The sequence below is a fragment of the Phalacrocorax aristotelis genome, chromosome Z (assembly GCF_949628215.1).
Source record: "Phalacrocorax aristotelis chromosome Z, bGulAri2.1, whole genome shotgun sequence".
Taxonomy (NCBI): Eukaryota; Metazoa; Chordata; class Aves; order Suliformes; family Phalacrocoracidae; genus Phalacrocorax; species Phalacrocorax aristotelis.
The window spans coordinates 43,657,211-43,677,987 of NC_134311.1; the positions used below are offsets into that span (position 1 = coordinate 43,657,211).

General features: G+C 40.5%; 1 protein-coding gene across 7 annotated transcripts in view; it reads right to left on the reverse strand.

Moving 5' to 3' along the window:
* Positions 1-227: 227 nt before the first annotated feature.
* Positions 228-20,777, reverse strand: part of TRPM6 (transient receptor potential cation channel subfamily M member 6) — a 96,514-nt gene continuing 75,964 nt past the window's right edge. For all 7 annotated transcript variants that reach the window (XM_075078126.1, XM_075078127.1, XM_075078129.1 and 4 more), the window contains 6 exons: positions 13,824-14,110; positions 13,146-13,228; positions 12,401-12,606; positions 10,410-10,461; positions 4,460-4,566; positions 228-3,502 (listed from right to left, as the gene is read on the reverse strand). In XM_075078126.1, coding sequence (XP_074934227.1) covers positions 3,381-3,502; positions 4,460-4,566; positions 10,410-10,461; positions 12,401-12,606; positions 13,146-13,228; positions 13,824-14,110 — 857 coding nt within the window. In that variant the 3' untranslated portion in view covers positions 228-3,380. The remainder of the gene's footprint in view (positions 3,503-4,459; positions 4,567-10,409; positions 10,462-12,400; positions 12,607-13,145; positions 13,229-13,823; positions 14,111-20,777) is intronic.

Consider the following 20,777-nt stretch of genomic DNA (forward strand, 5'->3'; position numbering starts at 1 on the left):
TCTTGCTGCAAGCATATTGACTACAAGAATAGAAACTAATGCTAGGACACCACTACAACAAAAGGAGAGCTGGAAACCACATAATAAATATAGAATTAATACCTGCTTATTACCTTGAGATTAAAAATGAAAAAAACTGCATGATTTTCTGTATGTTACTTTCACCTGTTTCCCTTAGTGCTTTGAAACATATTATTTTATTCTACACCCAACAAGAACAGAAACATTTTGAAAATGTGGTTTTATTCTTTTGAAACAGTATGAAATAGTTTGACAAAACCACAACAAATACAAATCAATTTCTAGAAAATATAGATGTAATATCCTTTCTGTCTTTATTGCACTAACAATAAATGAATAACCCTGAATACATAACTATGAATAAAAGAAATGAAAAAAAGCCTTCCTGAGAATGACGTTTGCAATTTCTGAATATTTTTCACATGTTTAAGCTACTTCTCCAAGCAGTAGCTGCCAGAAACACATTTTGCTTTGAGTAGTCTCAACTGAATTCGTAAGTAAGCTTCTTTTAAGCTCTTATTAAAATGTGAGTTTATAAATCCTTTGGTTTCGACTTTTTTCAGAATTGTACTGCCTGACTTATTTGAGCAAAGTAAGCAGGACTTTTTTTCCTGAACCCACCCAAAGTATAAAATAAATTCATGAATGTGCTTTTAAGCAAAAACGAACATTGAAACTAATAATCAGAAAACCTTACGGTTTGACATGCAAGATTTTCTCTTCCACACTAGCTGTCAAGCAGCTAGAGAAAGAACCCTGTCCTGCATATCTTTCATTCCACATGCACCATAATTTTAGTATGGAGCTTATTGTTGTTCCTGTTATAGGCTGATGGGTTTTTTTCATGTTTTCAGTGGGCATGGGCTTCAATTTGAGGTCAGTATTTAGATACCAAAAGACAATTTAAATAATGTACAGAATCTGTAGTAAGAAAGACAACAAGGACTCAAAAGAAATAAAAATAATCTTTTCACATTATTTTCACTATAATTTATTACTGAATTATGACAAAGTTGATGAGGAAAGGTCTTCACCCAAATACCCAAATTTACAGTTTAGTTAAATGTGAATCAGCCCTCCCAACAAAGTGCAAAAAGAAAGGTGAGGCAAAATTAATTAACCAGCAGAATCACTGGGATTTTCAACTTAGTGTCTCCATGCATGGAAAAATTAATGCTAGGATACAAGTATATAATGGAACAGTTTCAAATGCCTCCTTGTCTTGTTTCATCACATCAATACTTCACATTGAGCAAAATTAAATCTCAAACAGGTTGCTAAACTATATTTTAACACAGGTTAGTATCTTGCAAGGATCACAGATTTGAGGGAAGGATAGTATGTACCTTTATGGGTACATAACAAGGAGTAAGATGAATCTACACTGAACTTTATGCTGCAAAAATTCTCACAGGTATTGCTGTGAATGCAGAAGCCACTCACTCTTGAATGCAACAGGAGAGCTATCAAGAAAAGATCACCCAAAGTATGACTTATGCATATCTTCATATCTTCATACCTTCAAAACTTAAAAAGAAACAACAGGTACTCAGGCCCAGCCTGGTATGGAGTTTATTTTTTGTGTCCAATGTATGTGTGTTCAGAATTTATGGCAATGATTGAGGAAAACAACACTACCAGGGCAGGACTTAAATTGTCCTTGGCTTTAAAGATATATATAAGTGTCATTTAACTTAACTGAATTTAAAGGCATACTAACAGTTAGAGATCCTTTAGAAAAAGTTCTGTCTTTGAAGTATGTAGGTATGCATGTAAGCACATATCTCCCTAAATCCAAATTTTAAGATGATAATCACTAGAAGCAGAACTACTACCTTACCAGCAAAGGGATCAAAATCCACCATCATTCTGTAGAGATGCAATTAAGCAAACTCTTTCACAGACAAGTTAAGCCATCTGATAAATTGAATTGCTTCCAAAAAAGCCAAAGGGAAGTACATTTTTTGTAAAATTAATAGTATAATCTAATAGGAGAAAGGTGGATGTTTTCCACAAAAATAACCCTATAAAACTCTTTTTAAAAATATAAAAAGCAAGAAGAATCTCTTCAGGATGCTCTCAGGAACTGAAGGCATCTCAGCTGAACACAGTATAGGTGATTACTTCAATGCCATCATCAGTATCATAAACAATATAAAAACTGGGAGCTTATAACTTCTACTTCTGTGTGTACATAAATGTTTTCTAGATATACCAAATAAATGATAGCTTATAACAAATACCCCCCTTATAAATTAAAATTTACTATCAGCTATGGTGGGAATATGATTTTGTTTCTTATTCAAGTATAAAGTTTTCTGTTGACTTACATTTCAACATTAGGTATTTCTACTCAATACAAAAGTACAAAGTTGCTTTAATGATAGATGTGATCTGTAATACAACACTAATTTTATTAGAGATGTTTGTGCTGAGCATTTCATTTCAATCTTTATCTAGAAAAATCATATTGCACATAATTGTGAACTTCTACTGAAATCAGATGACATCAATAGAAACAGGATATACATAATTGCACCACCGTTAGACAAAAGTCCCATGTATAGCCTGACATTCACAACAAGAAGTTAAATACTAAATGGAACAAATTATTCGTTGAGACTTCCAAAATCTTTGTTGCCAATTACAACTTTAAAACATTGTGAAGCTAAAATACTATAAAGAAAAGCAGGCCCTAGTTAAAATTTGAATCACGTTCCAGGTTATTCTTTATGCTTGTATTAAAAACCATAGATTTATCAATTTCATAAATAGAAAATATGGGTCCAATAATCTAACCTTTCATTGTTCAAGTTGTTCTTCGTACGTGAAAAGAATTCAAGGTGAAGAGCCAGTGAAACTTTTCAGTCTACCTGCTATATCAGCGACTATTGTTTAAACCACTAATTCATTACTGATATATTCTTGGTTTGTCCCTGCATCAAAAACAAAAATAAAGAGAAAGTAATATTTCTGCAATTTCCTGGAGAGCCTCCTATGCCCAGGGAAAGGTGAGCATGGGGCTGAGCAGGCTCTACCTCTGAAAACATATGATTTACATGTATGTGTACATACAGTTATTCACTAAAGAGGAGAGGGAGAAACATCAGATCACTCCCCCTTCCTTGGAAATATGCTTGTCACAATCATTTTCCTAAGAAAGCACAGTTTGGAACCACAATCCACATTTCGAAAGGAAAAAGGAAAAAAAAAAGGGCACTGATGAGACAGTTCATCCAGCTAAGGGATGTCCTCTGCTGCAGACACCTGCGTTTTATTCTTTTGGACTGACCCATGGCGGTGATAAGGGTCAGGTTTTCGAGCACGCAAACACATGGGCTTTGCTTGCAGCCACCACTTCACAGTCGCGTGTCATACTCCAAAGGCTCGTCTGCATCGTCAGCTCCTCTGGTGCTTGTCTCCATTTCTACTTCGAAGGCTGGACCAACCCTTTCCAGTGTGTACTCACTTATTCTTAAATCTATGGCAAGAAAATAAATTCAGTAATGCAGCCAAGTCAATGTTTGAAAAGCACACACACCCCAGGCAGTGTCCAACCCACTGACTGGTGGCAGCCTGTTAGCTGTTTCCAGGAGGAAGAAAATCTGCAGCAGGACAAATCAGAGCCTAGGGTAAGAAAGCCCTTGCGGGGATCCAAAACGGTGTGAGCTGACAGGAATAAACCTTCCCCAGCTGTATTCATTCAGCTGATTTTCCTCTCTGTTATCTCTAGCTGCCACAGACACAAATAATTAAAAACAATAACACTGCAATTTCTGTTCCAGAATCAAACAACAATCATTACTCCATGTAGGCACTGAAAGGAAGGAGCTTTCCCCTAGAAAAAACAGGTGGGTGGAAATTCATCCAGAACAGCAATCTATTTTGGCTTTGAGTGTTTTAAATCTGCCCCACATCAAACAGAAGCACACTCCATCAAATCCAACATGAACAACAGGCAATCCAACTAAGCAGAAGTAAGGGCTGTAGTGTACAGGACCGTATCCCAGGGCCAGGAAAAGCTCAACTTTTGCACTGGAGAAGTTCCGGTGAGTTTTTTACTGGATAATGCATTGCCAATTTTTAGATCATTACTTTTTCTCATTCTAAAAATTATTGTTGATGTTATCTGTACTGATGATCCTAGAAAAATGAGCTACCATTCTGCAAAGGAAGGGAAACAATTCAATGGACAGAAGTTTTTGTGCCAAATGCTAACATCAGATTGATAGGCTCTAACCCTTACACAGTTGCTGGGCAAAAGAGCAAGGTAAAAGAGCAATATTTTCACATCCGCCTTTGAACAGAGAGAGTGTGCCTGATATGATCTTTCAGCTCAAAAGAATTTCAGTTCTTGTCTTTATAGCACACCTAGGCCTTTACTTCCTTGCACTTAAAAAGTTAGCATAGATTAAAAATTAATCTTTACTTCGCATACCAGGAAGTTTCAGCCTCCTGCAGCAAGAGTTACAACGATGCTTTGTGATGAAGTTTCTTATAGCTTCTTCTCCTAGGTTTGCCGGTCCAAACACCATCTTTCCAGATCTAAAAGAAATATTATTAAATAATCAATGAACTCAAAATAAAGCATTGTAAGGGAGGGAAAGGATGATGTTTTCTTTTTTTTAAAATCAGAGATGCTAGCCCTTTCTATAAAGACAATCAAAGTTTAGTGTACGTCACAAGTTTCTTAGCTCTGGGACAAGAAAGCTGCCAATTCTGGTAGAGTATCAGCCTACATATACTCCACCCTACTTTTCCATGTGCTGCATCTCAAAGATGCTCTAAAGGGAGGCAGGACAGTCCCAGCAGTTCCTACTGAAACTCCCAAAGAAAAGTTTGGGCACAGTGACATTCAGACAACATATGCCAGAATCTGAATGACTCTGTTGCAGCCACTGCTCATTCCCATCAAGCAAATGGTTTAGTTCCAGTTTTGATGGTAGGCACCTGGGAACAAACCAGAGCTAGCTCAGACTTACTTTTACCTTATTTAAGAACAGAAAGCTAAAAGCTCGCAGAACCCTAGTCACATCAATATGCAGCACAGAAAAAAAATACAGTTCATGGCCGACAAGCAAGGCTTTAAAATTTATTGGCTTCTTCCTATGCTCATTTCCATGTGTCTGCACTCAGGCCAATTCAGCAACATTACTAGGGGATCCATTGGTGGAAATGTATTGCATATTCTGAATGAAGCTAACACGATTGCAAACAGAAGCAAGCTATATCCACACATGTATTAGAAGTACCACATAATGACAACAGATTCTTAATGTAGTCTGAAAGATCAGCGTTCATTAATTTTAATATTGCTCCACCATTATTCTCAAGAATTGAATTGACATTCTAGACATCATGGAACACAGCACACAGAAAACACATCCAAACAAACTTTATGAATGCTAGTATTTTATTTTAATGATATGCAGAGTGGAAACAATACATTTTAAAATCTGAAGTCAATTAAAGCTCTGAGAAGCTATAGAAAAAGATTTGAACTCCCTCAAATCTATCTGTAATTCATACTAACAAATTACATTTTTTCTAAAGAAAGCAGTTTTCAAATATGACACTCTCCCTTTACACACAGGAGAAAAGCAATGATTAGCCAAAGCCACTATAGAAAGCTTACTGTCAGACACCAAAGACTCTCTGCCTTCTGGATCATCTGAAGGACTCGTCTAATGAGCCTTTACTTCAAATTAGTACATCAAATGAGGGAAGAAGTGAACTATTATTTAAGGGCTGTATACAACATTTTAAATAACATGATGATGTATTGCCATTTCTATCCCTTGGTATAATCTGGTAAAATGCCAGTAAGGTATAGAACATGCTTAAGTATTTGCTTGGGCTGGCATAGGAAATTGAGAAGACTTCACTAACTCCAAGGCTACAGAACCACTTTGATACTTCCTCTGATCTGTTATTCCATTCGAAGTTCAGCAAATAGCACAAGACAGACTGATAATTTTCTCACGTTGTTGCGAGATAAACAAGGATACTGTCTGCAACATATGTGAAGTAATCTTTCCTTTCTACCCAGCACTGGCAATGGTTCAAGAGAAATATTGCATTTAAATTTGGAAAACTATTTCAAGAAATATGGGGATAAATTGGGAAAATAGCAAGAATGACCAGCAGTCTAGAAATCATGACATACATTAAACGATTAGGGGATAGCCTAAAAAGAAAAAATAGAAAAAGGAGAAGGTGGTGACTACCTCTGAGCTTGCTGAAATCTTTTTCCCTATGTCGACAGTAGACAGGACCAGAAAGAAACATTTCAAGAAGGAAATCAGGAAAAATCTTTCACGGGAATGACAGTAAACTATTGAAAACAGATATTCTGGGAAGTTTTTAAGGTCATCCTTGGAAGACCTTAAGACTTCTCTGTACAAGACCTGTAAAGCCAGGAATGACCTGGTGCAGAAGAAGAACCAGCTGAACTCTTTGGGTCCCTTCTAAACGTATAAATGTTTTATAAGTAAGGTCACTCTCCTGGCTATTCAAGGTCTGATTCTGCCTCCAAGGACAGAAAAATACTGAGCCCAGCTTTCCTATTTCCCAAGCAGATGCATTAATGTGAGCTAATGGGCTTAAAAAACCAGAACATGCTTCTCCTTTTGTGCAGAACCTTTCCTAATAGTTATGCTCCATAAATATCTACCAGATTGTACAAGACTGGTCCTGGCTGACAGGCAGGTAACACAGACTGTGCTGATGTAACAAGTACTCCTTACAGTCCAGAGCTACAAGTGCTCAAAGCAGACAATAAGACATTTACAGGGCTTTACTGATGGAAGATAAAGGACTGTGGGGGGCTTCATGACAAGTAGCACCTTTCCAGGTAGGTACCCAAGTCATTTATTCAGTATGTTTTGTAGATTTAGCTTCCAGTCCACCTGTTTCTGTTTTGCTGGTTTCTACAGTAGAGGTTCAGATCAATGCAGATGTTTTGTCTACTGGGAGGAATTCAACTGTAAATTGTTTGGCTGGAAGTGCACAGCTTGGTAAATATTCAATAGATTCGATCTTCAAAACACATGTAAATGAATAGCTTCAGATAACACGGCCTCCATTTGTTACTAAGCCCTTCAGCCCATCACTATCTGCTCGAGAGCTTTCAAAAGGGAGAGTAAGAGACCTAACACCTCTGACTCCTCCTTTTCACGTTTGTAATGAGATTTTTGACTGCCAGTGCCCTTTTTCTCACCTCTCTCAGCTGGCCTAATGCATCAGTTCTTTCCAGTTTGAAACTCAGCCCACTATTTTCCTCATTTCTGATCTGCTCTTCAGACACTCTGCACCTAGTTTCTGTGAAAGCTTTACCTGCGTGGACTTTGTTGTGGTTTCAGCAAGTGGTTCACACTAAAAAAGCATGCAGAGTATTGCTTATGAGGCAATTCTTCCCAACATTTGGGTGGTACAGAAGTCTGCAGGGGCTGCCTTGAGTCACGACCTTGCTGCTGTATCTTGATTTCTTCTGCTTTTAAAGGAAATCTTTCATGACCTTTATACCCGCAACATTTTATCACTTCATACATCTTATGCAGTGCATATAGCCAGATCTTCAATTCATGCTAAATATCCATAAACTTAGACTGATTTACATCAGCTCAGGATATGTCTGGGATGCCACAGTATCAGGCATACTTTCCATACAGACATATTATTTTTGTCTTGGTACTGTATATAAAACCAAAACACAAGGCACTATCACAGAGCTAGAGGTCATATTTTGCTGTTACAAAGTCCATTTCAAGACAGCGTTCAGGATGCATGAAAGAAAAGACTCATTACAAGGTAATTACATGAGCCACTAAATCAATGGAATTAAAGAAGCAAAACATAAATAATTTCACTATAAGTAGTGCTAAAATTTGAATCAGACTTGTCAGTCAGATGCCATCTATTTTATCCCAGACTTCTAAGGGAATGTAAGCTCAAAGCAACATTTGAGAAAGCACACAGGCTTTGGTTAAGTATCTTACCTACAAATGCAAACTTAAAACAGATCTTGCTACTACCAGAAATGTTTCTCTTACGAGCAAATGAAGGTTAGAGCAAAGACAGTGCTTTTACATTGTTATTACTATTTTAGAAAATGTTTCTTAGAATTGAGTATCTGCTAGCTGCTTACAGAATCCATCCACGATTTCAATGCCTTATTCCTTTAGATGCCTGAATCAAAACAATATAGTTTCACAACTTGCCTTTCTGAAGATTTCCCTGAATGTAAGAAAATCAAGCTGATTTTGATTAATTAATCAACACTTGCTCTTTAACTAGGACTTGACTGTTTTACAGATGATAAAAACAAAACAATAAAAAGCTCTGAAAATAAGACCTGTGTAATAAAATTTTAGTAAGCATGACAAAATTATTTAATGGCAAAAATAATCCAGAAGGACACTAACAAATATAAGCTTCAAGATAACATAGATAAAAATTATTCCTATTTTAAAGAGTATAAGCTGAGTTGCCATGTGAAGTACTGTGGTCAACAACTGTCCACAGTCTTCAGTAATAACTATTACAGTTTATGTTACCACTGATATAAAAAAATCCACTAGAACAGTAGCAAACCAGACTTTTATACATCTGTAGCAATATCTTAAAAATATTTCCTAAAATCTAGTGAACAACTACATGACTGACCTCTCTGCCTCTCTGTACTAACTATCCTTGTGCTTTTGTCATGGTCCTATGACCTACTTAGGGCAAAGACTTTGGCACCGTGAGGTGCTTGGCATACTTTTGATGTTCTTTCCAAAATAAATATTATATGGCCAATACACCTATATTCATAACTAGACATTCATACAACATTAATACAGTTATTTGTTACTAATCTTATTAAGGAAATATTTTAAATGGTCCCAGAATGAAGAACCTGCTTCCAAAGTTAACTTGTTCTGGGTTCTAGGCAAGTCATCTGATATTTCTAGAGTTAATCAACCACACCCAGAGTACTGTGTACAGTTCTGGTCCCTGCTATACAAAAAGGATGTGGACAGGCTGGAAGGCGTCCAGAGAAGGGCCACCAAGATGATCAAAGGACTGGGAAGCCTGCCATACGAGGATAGGCTGGGAGAACAGGGTTTGTTCATCCTTGAGAAAAGGAGGCTCAGAGGGGATCTCATCACTGTGTACCATTACTTAAGAGACAGCTACAAAGAAGACGGAGATTCCCTTTTTACAAGGAGTCACATGAAGAAGACAAGGGGGAATGGACACAAGTTGCTCTTGGGGAGATTCTGATTGGACACCAGAGGGAAATTTTTCACACTGAGGACAGTCAACCACTGGAATAATCTCCCCAGGGAAGTGGTTGACTTGGCCATGTTGGACACCTTCAAGAGTCGTCTGGACAGGGTGCTGGGCCATCTTGTCTAGACTGTGCTCTTCCTAGAAAGGTTGGACTAGATGATCCCTGAGGTCCCTTCCAACCTGGGATTCTGTGACCTTTGTATTAAATTAGACTATTCATATTTATATCTTCCTTCCTTCTAAACATGAGACACACCTTCAATGACATGAGCTGAGTAAGAGAGACCCAAGCTGAGCACAAGTCAGTGGAGGGGCAGAGATGTCAAGGCATAGCTGGAGAGATGTGTGGGTTTAGGAAGGCTCCCCAGAGAAGAGGACCCTGCACGACAGCAACCATCAATACCACTGTTTCTCCTCTCACTACAGCAAATACCAGTGAGGAGAAAGGCTGCAGGATGGGAGAATGGCCATGGTTCTGATTCTGAAATTTGACACATGAAGGCAGACTACTACTTCTGTGTAGTCTCTCTAGTTTTTGTAACTTTCCACACATGATTTACCAGTTCTGTATCACAGCTCTGAGACTGTAATGTGCAGTATGCTGAAATGCACTACTAGGACCTATTGGAAATAGAGATCCAGCGGCCCTCCCCTCATCCTCTTAAGCCACTGTGGCCCCATATACTCCATGAAACAGTGCCCCGTCAGGTAGGGGAAACTGGACTGCCACATTTAAGTTACTGAAGACCTCCTTCAGTGCAAATTTGAGAAGAGGCTTATAGGGTCTTCTATCTCCCATTCCTGCTCTCGCCAGACAGCCCTGGAAAAGTCCTGTGTGGCAGCAGAGCAACACAGACCCTCTCAACCTTTCATACACCACTCACCACATGTTGGGAGCTGGGACACTTACAGCCCCCCAAGTCCACAGTTCATCAAAGCACAGCGGAGGACATAGTCTCTCCATTGCCGTCATACCTTCATTTAACCCCAAAAAACCCACCATGTAAAAAATAATTAAATCTCTCACACAAAACATAAAAAAACACCCTAAATATGCAGACTCTTGGCAGAATATCTGAACTGAATGATAATTTCGTCAGAAAAAATCCTACTTTTTGTCTTCAGGTTTAATCACAGATGGATCTGTAAGGTTTTCCCCAACACCTGCAACAAAATCAACAAAGTGTGTCACAAAGGAAGGTAGTCACAATTTCATAATCTGGCACTTAAAAATGTAACTATCCATTTTCTGTGTAGATCATAATGCATCACAGTCAAAGTGGTCATGAGTTAAAAAGAAAACGTTGTGAGTATAAAAATCTGTTAAGTATTGGCAAACATAGAGTTCTTATTACAGTCTTGACTTCAGCTACTTTGAAGTTTATTTACGTGTAGATGGAAGGCTTATCAAATGCACTAAATATTATGCTAAAGTTCAACTAAGCAAAATGTGACCTACTGTAAGATTGCTATTTAATTAATACCTTTACTCCACATATCAATCAGGTGTGGATAGATACCAATATATCTACTCTCAGATACCTGTTCTTTTCAAGGTAACAAACACAAGCCACAACTTCATGATTTGCAAATGCTTGGGTCTGTTATCCCTTTTTTCTTCTGGGCGACCATGGACACATATTAAATAAATAATTTCATTACAATACCTGAATGCATCTATAGGATACCTGAATCAATCTATATGTCACAGTTTTCCCCAAACAGATGACATGCTACCATTTTACCAAAAAGCTCTTTTCTTAAAGCTGAGGAAATCATTGGGCTTTTACACTAATGAAAAAAATCTATGATCATATGATATACAATTATTTTTATTTCAATAGGCCACTGATGGTAAGTTTATATACTGCAACAAACACCAATAAAGATTATGAATAGCATATTGTGATTGAAATACCCCCAAATTGCAATAATCTTCAATGAAGGTCATTTCAGTTGATGTAAATTAGACAAAATGTGGTGTGTATATATATGTGCAGAGATGGTGCCAGTATTATATAGTAAATGGCAATAGAGATTAATCCTATTAAAACCCCAAGGAGACCAGCCCTTGCACTTTTCCTAAACTCCAGATTAGAGAACTACAAGATAAACACAAAGCCAAAATTAGAGCAGATTTCCATTTGTTCAAGATGGAAACTGAAGCTCCAGTCTTGATGAGGTTTACATAGATGTTTAAATTCTCCCTGTCTGAGCCAAAACAGTTGGTCTGGAACTGTCGAAAGTTGTATAATAAACCCAAGCAAACTTCAGGCAAATTCTAGAAGTCTATGATGAAGACACACTTACTCTTTCTGTATTTTTTTTCATGTGCAGCTAAACCAAATGAAAGCAGGGAATGGAATTATAGGTCTATTTTGCATAATAAGCATGTCTTTTTGTAATTCACAGCTCCTGGATGCTGTAAAATGTAAATGTGTTACGTCTCTGTCTACCCATACACATTTCCCTTGACAGAAATGACAAACAATAGTGTTTATACTGTTTGATGGGTGCTGTTCATCATCTGAACATTGTCAACTGTTTTATCTCTTTAAAATATGCCACGTTCCCACTTACACATGTATAGTCAAGTGGTCACATGCTCTTTGAAGGAGTCACCAGACTTTGTGAATAGCATTCAGTCTTATGCAAACTGCTTACAGATTTATTAATATGAAAAAATAAAATTACAGATAGCACTCCACACTATTCTGACAGATATACATGTACATTAAGTGTGCATAGATGCATAGGTACAATTCAATCTTTGTATTCTATATCTTAATAAAAATACCCTAACTGTGAAGTGGGTTTTTTGAGCTGGCTGAAATGTCCCTGCACACTTTATCTACCTGCTCTTTTGGCCATTCAGCCTAGATGTATTTGAAGCCAAATTATTTTCCCATTACACCTACATTAATCCAGAGTGTATCTGTGGATACTCATTTATCAGTGCTGCACAACAGATATCCAGGCATTTCTTGAACTTTGCCAGTATGTAAATGAGAACAGAATTTGGCCTGTTCCTCAGCATTAAATTCTCTTTTGAGAGAACTGATTTTCATTTGGTTTCAAATAGTGATCCCATGCTAGCAGTCACCTTGCAAATCCAGGACAAGGAGCTCCCCACGGGTGTACACGTAGGTCCAGTGAGAGAAGGCCAGCATTAGCTCTTCCAGCAAGCTGCTGGGAGTAATCTCATCTCCATTGTTGTTGTTGTACTTCCGAAACTCGCCAGTCATGTACTTCTCAATGGTCAGCCACTGGTTCGCTGAATGGCAGTAGATGAGGAAAACTTCCAGGAACCTGTAAGTATAAATGCTTTCTATCAAGAGCTGGCAGGGTAATGAACATCCTCACAGTCAGCACATGGCATGATGCAAAGCAAGTATACCAAAAAGGAAGATATGTCTTCCCTATCTGCCTCATTTTGAACAGCAGGAGGTACCAAATGGTAGACAGCACATAGGCTTTCATGGTTTCGTAATTCTCAAAACAAAGCACTTGATCAGAAAGTACAGTTTATGGACAAACAACATAATCTGATGTATTCCAACCCACTGTAAATCAGCTATAGTAAGTTGTCTTATGTTAATCGTATAAAGGCTATTCTTGCTGAAGTCTAAGGAACAGCATTATGAAGAAGCTTATTTTGCCATCACATGTAGCTATAAAGATAAAGTTCAAAGCTGCTTATCTCGCCCCTTAAAAAGTTAATTAACTATCATCAGACCATCTAAGCAGCAGCTATTTCAACCCACTATGGAAAAGAAGGCTGCACTAGACCTGCGCACAGCTGAAAAGAGAAACATTTGACACTTAATACTTAAAGACAGTGATAATACCTTGGAGTATAGGGAATATTATGAGGCTTCACTTGATTGAAGGTATAGATTAACTTCTGGGCAGCCCTTTGCTGCTGGATCTCCTGAGGAAAATAATGTTTATCATTCTTCATTAGAATCATTAAGGTTGGAAAAGACCTCTGGGATCATCAAGTCCAACCCCCAACCCAACACCACCATATCTCTTAAACCATACCCTCAAGTGCCACATCTACGTGTTTTTTTGAACATCTTCAGGGATGGTGACTCCACCACCACCCTGAGAAGCCTCTTCCAATGCCTGACCACTCTTTCAGGAAAGAAATTTCTCCTAATATACAATCCGAACCTCCCCTGACACAATTTGAGGCCATTTCCTCTCATCCTGTTGCTAGGTACTTGGGAGAAAAGACCAACACCCACCTCACTACAACCTCCTTTCAGGTAGATGTAGAGCACAATATGTTATAAACATTACTTTCATTTTCATGAAGAAAGCTGCCATGAATTTGTCATAACAAACACCTGATCATATACCATTCACAAATGGGAGATATATCTTCCTCCAACCCTTTTTCCTTTCCAAAAGATAACATCAAACCACATGTCAACCACACTGAAGACATTCACACGTAAGCAGTATAACATTTAAGGCACATCAGGCTAGACAAGTCAGTGTGCGTTCAGGTCTGAACTCACCCTCAGGCAGAGATGTAACACTGTGCCATCATGAAAGATCTTTTGCCAAGTCTGAACCACCTCTGGCAGAAAAGACTTCACAATAAATACTTGTCCCAACTTCAGTACATCATTCTCAGACCAAGTACAAATGACCTTCATGGCCCTCCGCAGACCCCCATCCATCTCCTCCCGTGACAAGACTTGGATCATTGCAGCTGTACCACGCTGGGACCAGGAAGACATGCTTTTATCAAGGTTCATAGGTGAACTTTCCTCTAGTCGATAGACTGTCACTTCCTCTCCAGCTTAAATAAAAGGAAGTTTTGTTAGCAGAAGTCACACATTGCAGAAAGAGGAGAGAACTGCATTTTGATTTGCTATCTTAAAATAACATACCACTTTACACACCATTGTAACACACACTTTAAAAGACAGGTTTTTTATCATTACTGTTCATCTGTGTAAAAACATCCCCAGCCTCAATTTACACTATTTTCTACATATATTCTGCTTAAGATCTACTGTGATAATGTAAGCGGTCCAAAGAGCTTGTATTAAGCCCCTAAACAGAGATGAAATTAAGATGTCCTGCACAATTCCACACAAACAAAGCTCATTGATATTCTGGTCTATATAAATCAATCTCATTTGCCACAGCTTTTTAAGTACTTAAAGATGGTTGAGTTTCAAAAGTACATATTTTTAAAGCGGTATAATTTACTTCCAGTGTATGAACTTCAAAGATCCTGAGTGTGGCTCCCTCTGTTTATGCACTTACATGGAAGGGGAAGTTTTAGTTAATCAAGGTCCATGGAACACTCACAGTATTTTCCTTGTAATTGTGCTTAATAAAAAAAATCAAATGAACAAGGCAAACACACAGATTTTGTAATAGTTATCAACTACAAAATTAAAGGACTGGACAGTGCCACCTTTTGACACAAAAAGACAGCTGAGTTGTTTCAAAAGTGGTGATTTGGGCATTATGAACCAGGTAAATTAGATTGAAAAGGACACAACTTTCCTTGGAGAAAGGAATCCTAGGAGAACAAGCTAAAGCAAATTAAAAGGAAGTTTACAGTTTTGGTGTTTTAAACTAAGATTTGCCTTTTTCCTAGAAATTTCAATATTATTTGTACTGCACAAAATTTCAGATGTTCTGCTCTTGTTAATAACATTTTTCTGAAAGCAGAACAAACTTGGTGAGCTTTAGCTTGGTCGCACTTTGTTTCCCTATATAGTTGTAATAGCATTCCTCTCTTGCAGCGTAAATGAGATACCCTTCTGTTGCCATCATTCGTAAACTAACAGAAAAGTGGACCTGTTTTTTTAAACCTGGCTTTCCTTCCTGCAACTCACATTATTTGCAATGTTAATTAGTAGAAACAGGTTTTCAATGGCAAGTGTGATGATGTAACTACATCTGCAAAATGGCAAAGAATGGCATAAGGACAGACAAACTGCATTCACATTAGCAGATTTCTTCCCCGCTCCTGAGCCTACCTTCACCAGTTAGCACAAATATAGATGCTGCCAAACAACCACAATTTACGCACATTTTAATTTAAAATAAAGCCAGTGTTTTACATAAAACACAGGTACATGAATAAAAATACTATAACTAGGCATATTTTTTAATCTTACATTAATTCTTCATTTAATTATCTTTTGACAATTTAATACCTCAAAAGGTGTCTCCTGGGGGCTTCAAAGATTAGAATGTTCAATATGCTTATAGCTATATTAATTATCTGCAGCAATCTGGTCCCAAGAAATCCTATGATGCTGCAAGTATCAGCAATTAGTTGCTGTGAGACAAAATTTTCTACCCGTTGAAAAGAAGGCACCTAGATCTCAAGTGTCTAGAGGCAGAGCTTATGCTGCTGTAAGCCAATACCACACACTAATTTCAGAACTCTTCCAAATGATTTATGTATTATTCTCTACCACTTTTCAGTTACAGCACAGTTCCTTCTTCTTTGGTACAGTACAAATCTTCTGCACTAGGTACAGTAGTAGTGCCCTTTCACCCAATAGCTGTTTTCCTTCTTGATGTGTTATCCTATATCTACATGCATGTGTGTGAGAAAGAGAAACAGAGAGAGAACACAGGTATTAAGGTTAAGGGGAATCTTTCTGCTGTCTTCAGCTATCCTAATGATAGGTATAGAGAAGATAGTTAGACTCATCTCTGAGGCTGACAGTAATCACATGATTGCCAATAGATACAAGCTATAGCAAGGGAAACTCCAACAAATACAGGGGAAAATACTAGATTCACCACTGTCATGGTTTCAGCTGGGATAGAGTTAATTTTCTTCACTCTAGCTGGTATAGTGCTGTGCTTTGAAATTAGCATGGAAAAAAAAAAAACCTGTTGAGATAACACACAGATGTTTAGGCTGTTGCTGGGTAGCGCTTATACTAGTCAAGGACATGTCTAGCCTCCCATGCTCTGCTGGGGGCACAAGGAGCCGGGAGGGGAGGGGGCACAGCTAAGAGAGCGGATTCAAACTGACCAAAGGGATATTCCATATCATGTAACGTCATGCCCAGTATGCTACCTGGGAGGGGCTGGCCGGGGGAGGGAGGGAGCAATCGCGGCTCGGGGACGGGCAGCATCAGTCGGCGGGTGGTGAGCAGTTGTATCGTTCGTGTTTCTGCGGTTTTTTTTTCCTGTTTTCCCTTTCCTTCCTTTTCCCTTTTATTATATTAACATTATTGTCATTATTATCATAATCATTTATCATCATCATTTTATTGTAATCATTAAACTGTGCTTATCTCAACCCACAAGTGCTTTTGCTCATCCGATTCTCTTCCCCATCCCACAGGGGTGGGGGGGGGGGGGGTGAGCAAGCGGCTGCGTGGTGTTCAGTTGCCAGCTGAAGCTGAACCACAACAGTCTATTTTTGGTGCCCAACGTGGGGCACGAAGGGTTTGAGATAATAACAGTTGCTGGTCACAGCATTGATTCATCTGCTCGCAGTATTAGTTTGTCCAGTCTTTACCATGCTGATTGTAAAGTACATGTTAAAACTTTCTGTTGGTTTTGTCAGTTTGCTATGCTCTGCAGTGATTAGAGATGTTTTGCCTAGGAGACTTGTTATTAAAGCACTGGCCTTGACCGTTATCGGTTATTTAGGTCTTGCATGGAAGCCATTACTGTACTACAGCTACCACCTCATGGAGGCAATTAGCAATTATACCTCCTCCTCTGAGAGGTTTTTTATGGAGGAAATACAGAATGGCACCTTAGCTACCATCTTATGTAATGTCTCCTCCTTCATTACAACAACTTTTCAGTATCTTGAACATCCTTGTGTAGTTAAGATACATCTGTTGATATTGCTTTGGCAGGTGGTATCAGATCTGTCTAAGGTTAGTAAGCAAGTTAAGAATATAATCCAGAGATCTGCCCCAAGGCTCAATAGCTATGCGTGGCAGGGTATGTGGGAAAGTATGGGCAAATGCCTAAGACAGTGGGCACCCCCCGTGGTGTAGGACTTCACCCCTGAACAAGTGCAGAATCCTGAAAAATTAGTAGAACATTTGGAGGAAGTATGTTGTCACCCAGGCAATCCCAGAGAGATACAAATCACTGCCATGTGCTGGGGTCTGGCTTATCCCTATCGAGCCCTATTTAACACTATTCAGTACCCCCAAGGGAAAGAGAAGGGAGCTACTCCAACCCCCATGACAAGCACTGCGGGCACTCAAACCCCCACGACAGACACTGCAGCTACTCCAACCCCAGTGACAAGCACTGCAGCCACCCAACCCGTCACGACAGATACTGCAGCTACTCCAATCCCAGTGACAAGCACTGCGGCCACCCAACCCGCCACGACAGATACTGCAGCTACTCCAACCCCAGTGACAAGCACTGCGGCCACCCAACCCGCCACGACAGATACTGCAGCTACTCCAACCCCAGTGACAAGCACTGCGGCCACCCAACCCGCCACAACAGATACTGCAGCTGCTCCAACCCCGGTGACGAGCACGGCGGCCACTCAAACCCCCACGACAGGCACTGCAGCTACTCAAACCCCAGTGCCAAGCATTGCAGCTAAACCAGAGGACCAACCTGTGCCAGTATCAGTCGCCCCTATACGCAAGAAGAAATCATGGAAGAGAAGGTCAACTCATTTAGAAAGAGATTACGAGGAACCAGGGCCATCACGAGAAGAGGAGGAGGAGGAGGAACCATGTGTACAAGAAACAGAAACTACCCGATCTCTATCCTTGAGTGAGTTGCGGGATATACGGAAAGATTTCGGGCGTCATTCAGGTGAGCACGTTATCACCTGGCTGCTCCGATGCTGGGATAATGGGGCCAGTAGTTTGGAATTAGAGGGGAAGGAAGCCAAACAACTGGGATCCCTCTCTAGGGAAGGGGGCATTGATAAAGCAATTGGAGAAGGAACACAAGCCCTCAGCCTCTGGAGGCGGCTCCTGTCCGCGGTGAGAGAGAGGTATCCCTTCAAAGAAGATATTGTATTTTGCCTAGGAAAATGGATGACCATGGAGAAAGGCATTCAGCATCTAAGGGAATTAGCCATGCTTGAGGTGATTTATGGTGACCTGGACGATCAACGGTCCTCAAATATCCAGATGAAGCCGAGTGCACACGACCCATGTGGCAGAAGTTTGTACAGAGCGCACCATCCTCGTACGCAAACTCATTGGCAGTGATGTCCTGGAAAGATGACGAGACACCAATGGTGGCTGAGTTGATTAATAGACTCCGGGAATATGAAGCGAATCTCTCTTCCTCGCTCGTCTCTGCTGTTGAGAAACTGTCCCGAGAGTTCCAGCAACTCAAAGAAGATATGTCCTACTCCCCACCAGTACGGACCAGTATCTCAGCCATTAGGAGTAGTCGTCCCTTGGCTCAAGAGAAGGGATAAACACGACGGGGCACCCTATGGTTTTACCTGCGTGATCACGGAGAGGACATGAAGAAGTTGGATGGAAAACCTACCTCAGCCTTAGAGGCACGGGTACGTGAGCTGCAAGGGAGAACAATTACTCAGGGGAGTTTCTTCAGGAGAGCTGCTGCTCCAGTTTCCCGTAAGCAATTCTCCAGACAGAGGAGCAGAAGTGCTGATGGCCTGACTGATCTTAACACAGACACCTGTGATTCATATTTACCGGAAGTGAGTGATGAATACTATGATCAGGACTAGGGGGGCCCTGCCTCCAGCCAGGTGGAGGAAAGGGATAACCGGGTTTACTGGACTGTGTGGATCCGATGGCCTGGCACATCTGACCCACAGGAATATAGAGCTTTAGTGGACACCGGCGCACAGTGTACCTTAATGCCATCAAACTATATAGGAGCAGAACCCATCAGCATTGCTGGAGTGACAGGGGGATCCCAAGAGCTAACTGTATTGGAGGCCGAAGTGAGCCTCACTGGGAATGAGTGGCAAAAGCACCCTATTGTGACTGGCCCAGAGGCTCCGTGCATCCTTGGCATAGACTACTTCAGGAGAGGGTATTTCAAGGACCCAAAAGGTTACAGGTGGGCTTTTGGTGTAGCCGCCTTGGAGACGGCGGAAATTAAACAGCTGTCTACCTTGCCCGGTCTCTCGAAGGACCCTTCTGTTGTAGGGTTGCTGAAGTTCAAAGAACAACAGGTGCCGATCGCCACCACAACAGTGCACCAGCGGCAATATCGCACCAACAGAGACTCTCTGATGCCCATCCATGAGCTCATTCGTCGACTGGAGAGCCAAGGAGTCATCAGTAAAACCCACTCACCCTTTAACAGTCCCATATGGCCAGTCCGGAAGTCTAATGGAGAGTGGAGACTAACAGTAGACTATCGTGGCCTGAACGAAGTCACTCCACCGTTGAGTGCTGCTGTGCCAGACATGCTAGAACTTCAATATGAACTGGAGTTAAAGGCAGCCAAGTGGTATGCCACAACTGATATTGCTAATGCACTCTTCTCAATCCCTCTGGCAGCAGAGTGCAGGCCACAGTTTGCTTTTACTTGGAGGGGCATCCAGGACACCTGGAATCGACTGTCCCAGGGGTGGAAACACAGCCCTACCATTTGCCATGGACTGATCCATAATGCTTTGGAACAAGGTGGAGCTCCCGAACACCTACAATACATTGATGACATCATTGTGTGGGGCAATACAGCAGAAGAAGTTTTTGAGAAAGGAAAAGAAATAGTTCAAATCCTCCTGAAAGCTGGTTTCGCCATAAAACAAAGTAAAGTTAAGGGACCTGCATGAGAAATCCAGTTCTTGGGAATAAAATGGCAAGACGGTCGTCATCAGGTCCCCATGGATGTGATCAACAAAATAACAGCCATGTCTCCACCAACCAGCAAAAAGGCAACACAAGCTTTCTTGGGCGTTGTGGGTTTTTGGAGAATGCATATTCCACACTACAGTCTGATCGTGAGCCCTCTCTATCAAGTCACCCGGAAAAAGAATGATTTCAAATGGGGCCCTGAACAACAACAAGCCTTTGAACAGATTAAACGAGAAGTAGTTCATGCAGTAGCTCTTGGGCCAGTCCGGGCAGGACAAGATATAAAAAATGTGCTCTACACCGCAGCCGGGGAGAATGGCCCTACCTGGAGCCTCTGGCAGAAAGCACCAGGGGAGACCCGAGGTCAGCCCCTAGGGTTTTGGAGTCGGGGATACAGAGGGTCCGAAGCCCGCTATACTCCAACTGAAAAAGAGATATTGGCAGCATATGAAGGGGTCCGAGCTGCTTCAGAAGTGGTTGGTACTGAGGCACAGTTGCTCCTGGCACCCCGACTGCTGGTGCTGGGCTGGATGTTCAGAGGGAACGTCCCAGCTACACACCATGCAACTGACGCTACATGGAGTAAATGGGTTGCACTGATCACCCAGCAGGCTCGAGTAGGAAACCCCAGTCGCCCAGGAATCTTGGAAGTGCTTATGGACTGGCCAGAAGGCAAAGACTTTGGATTATCACCAG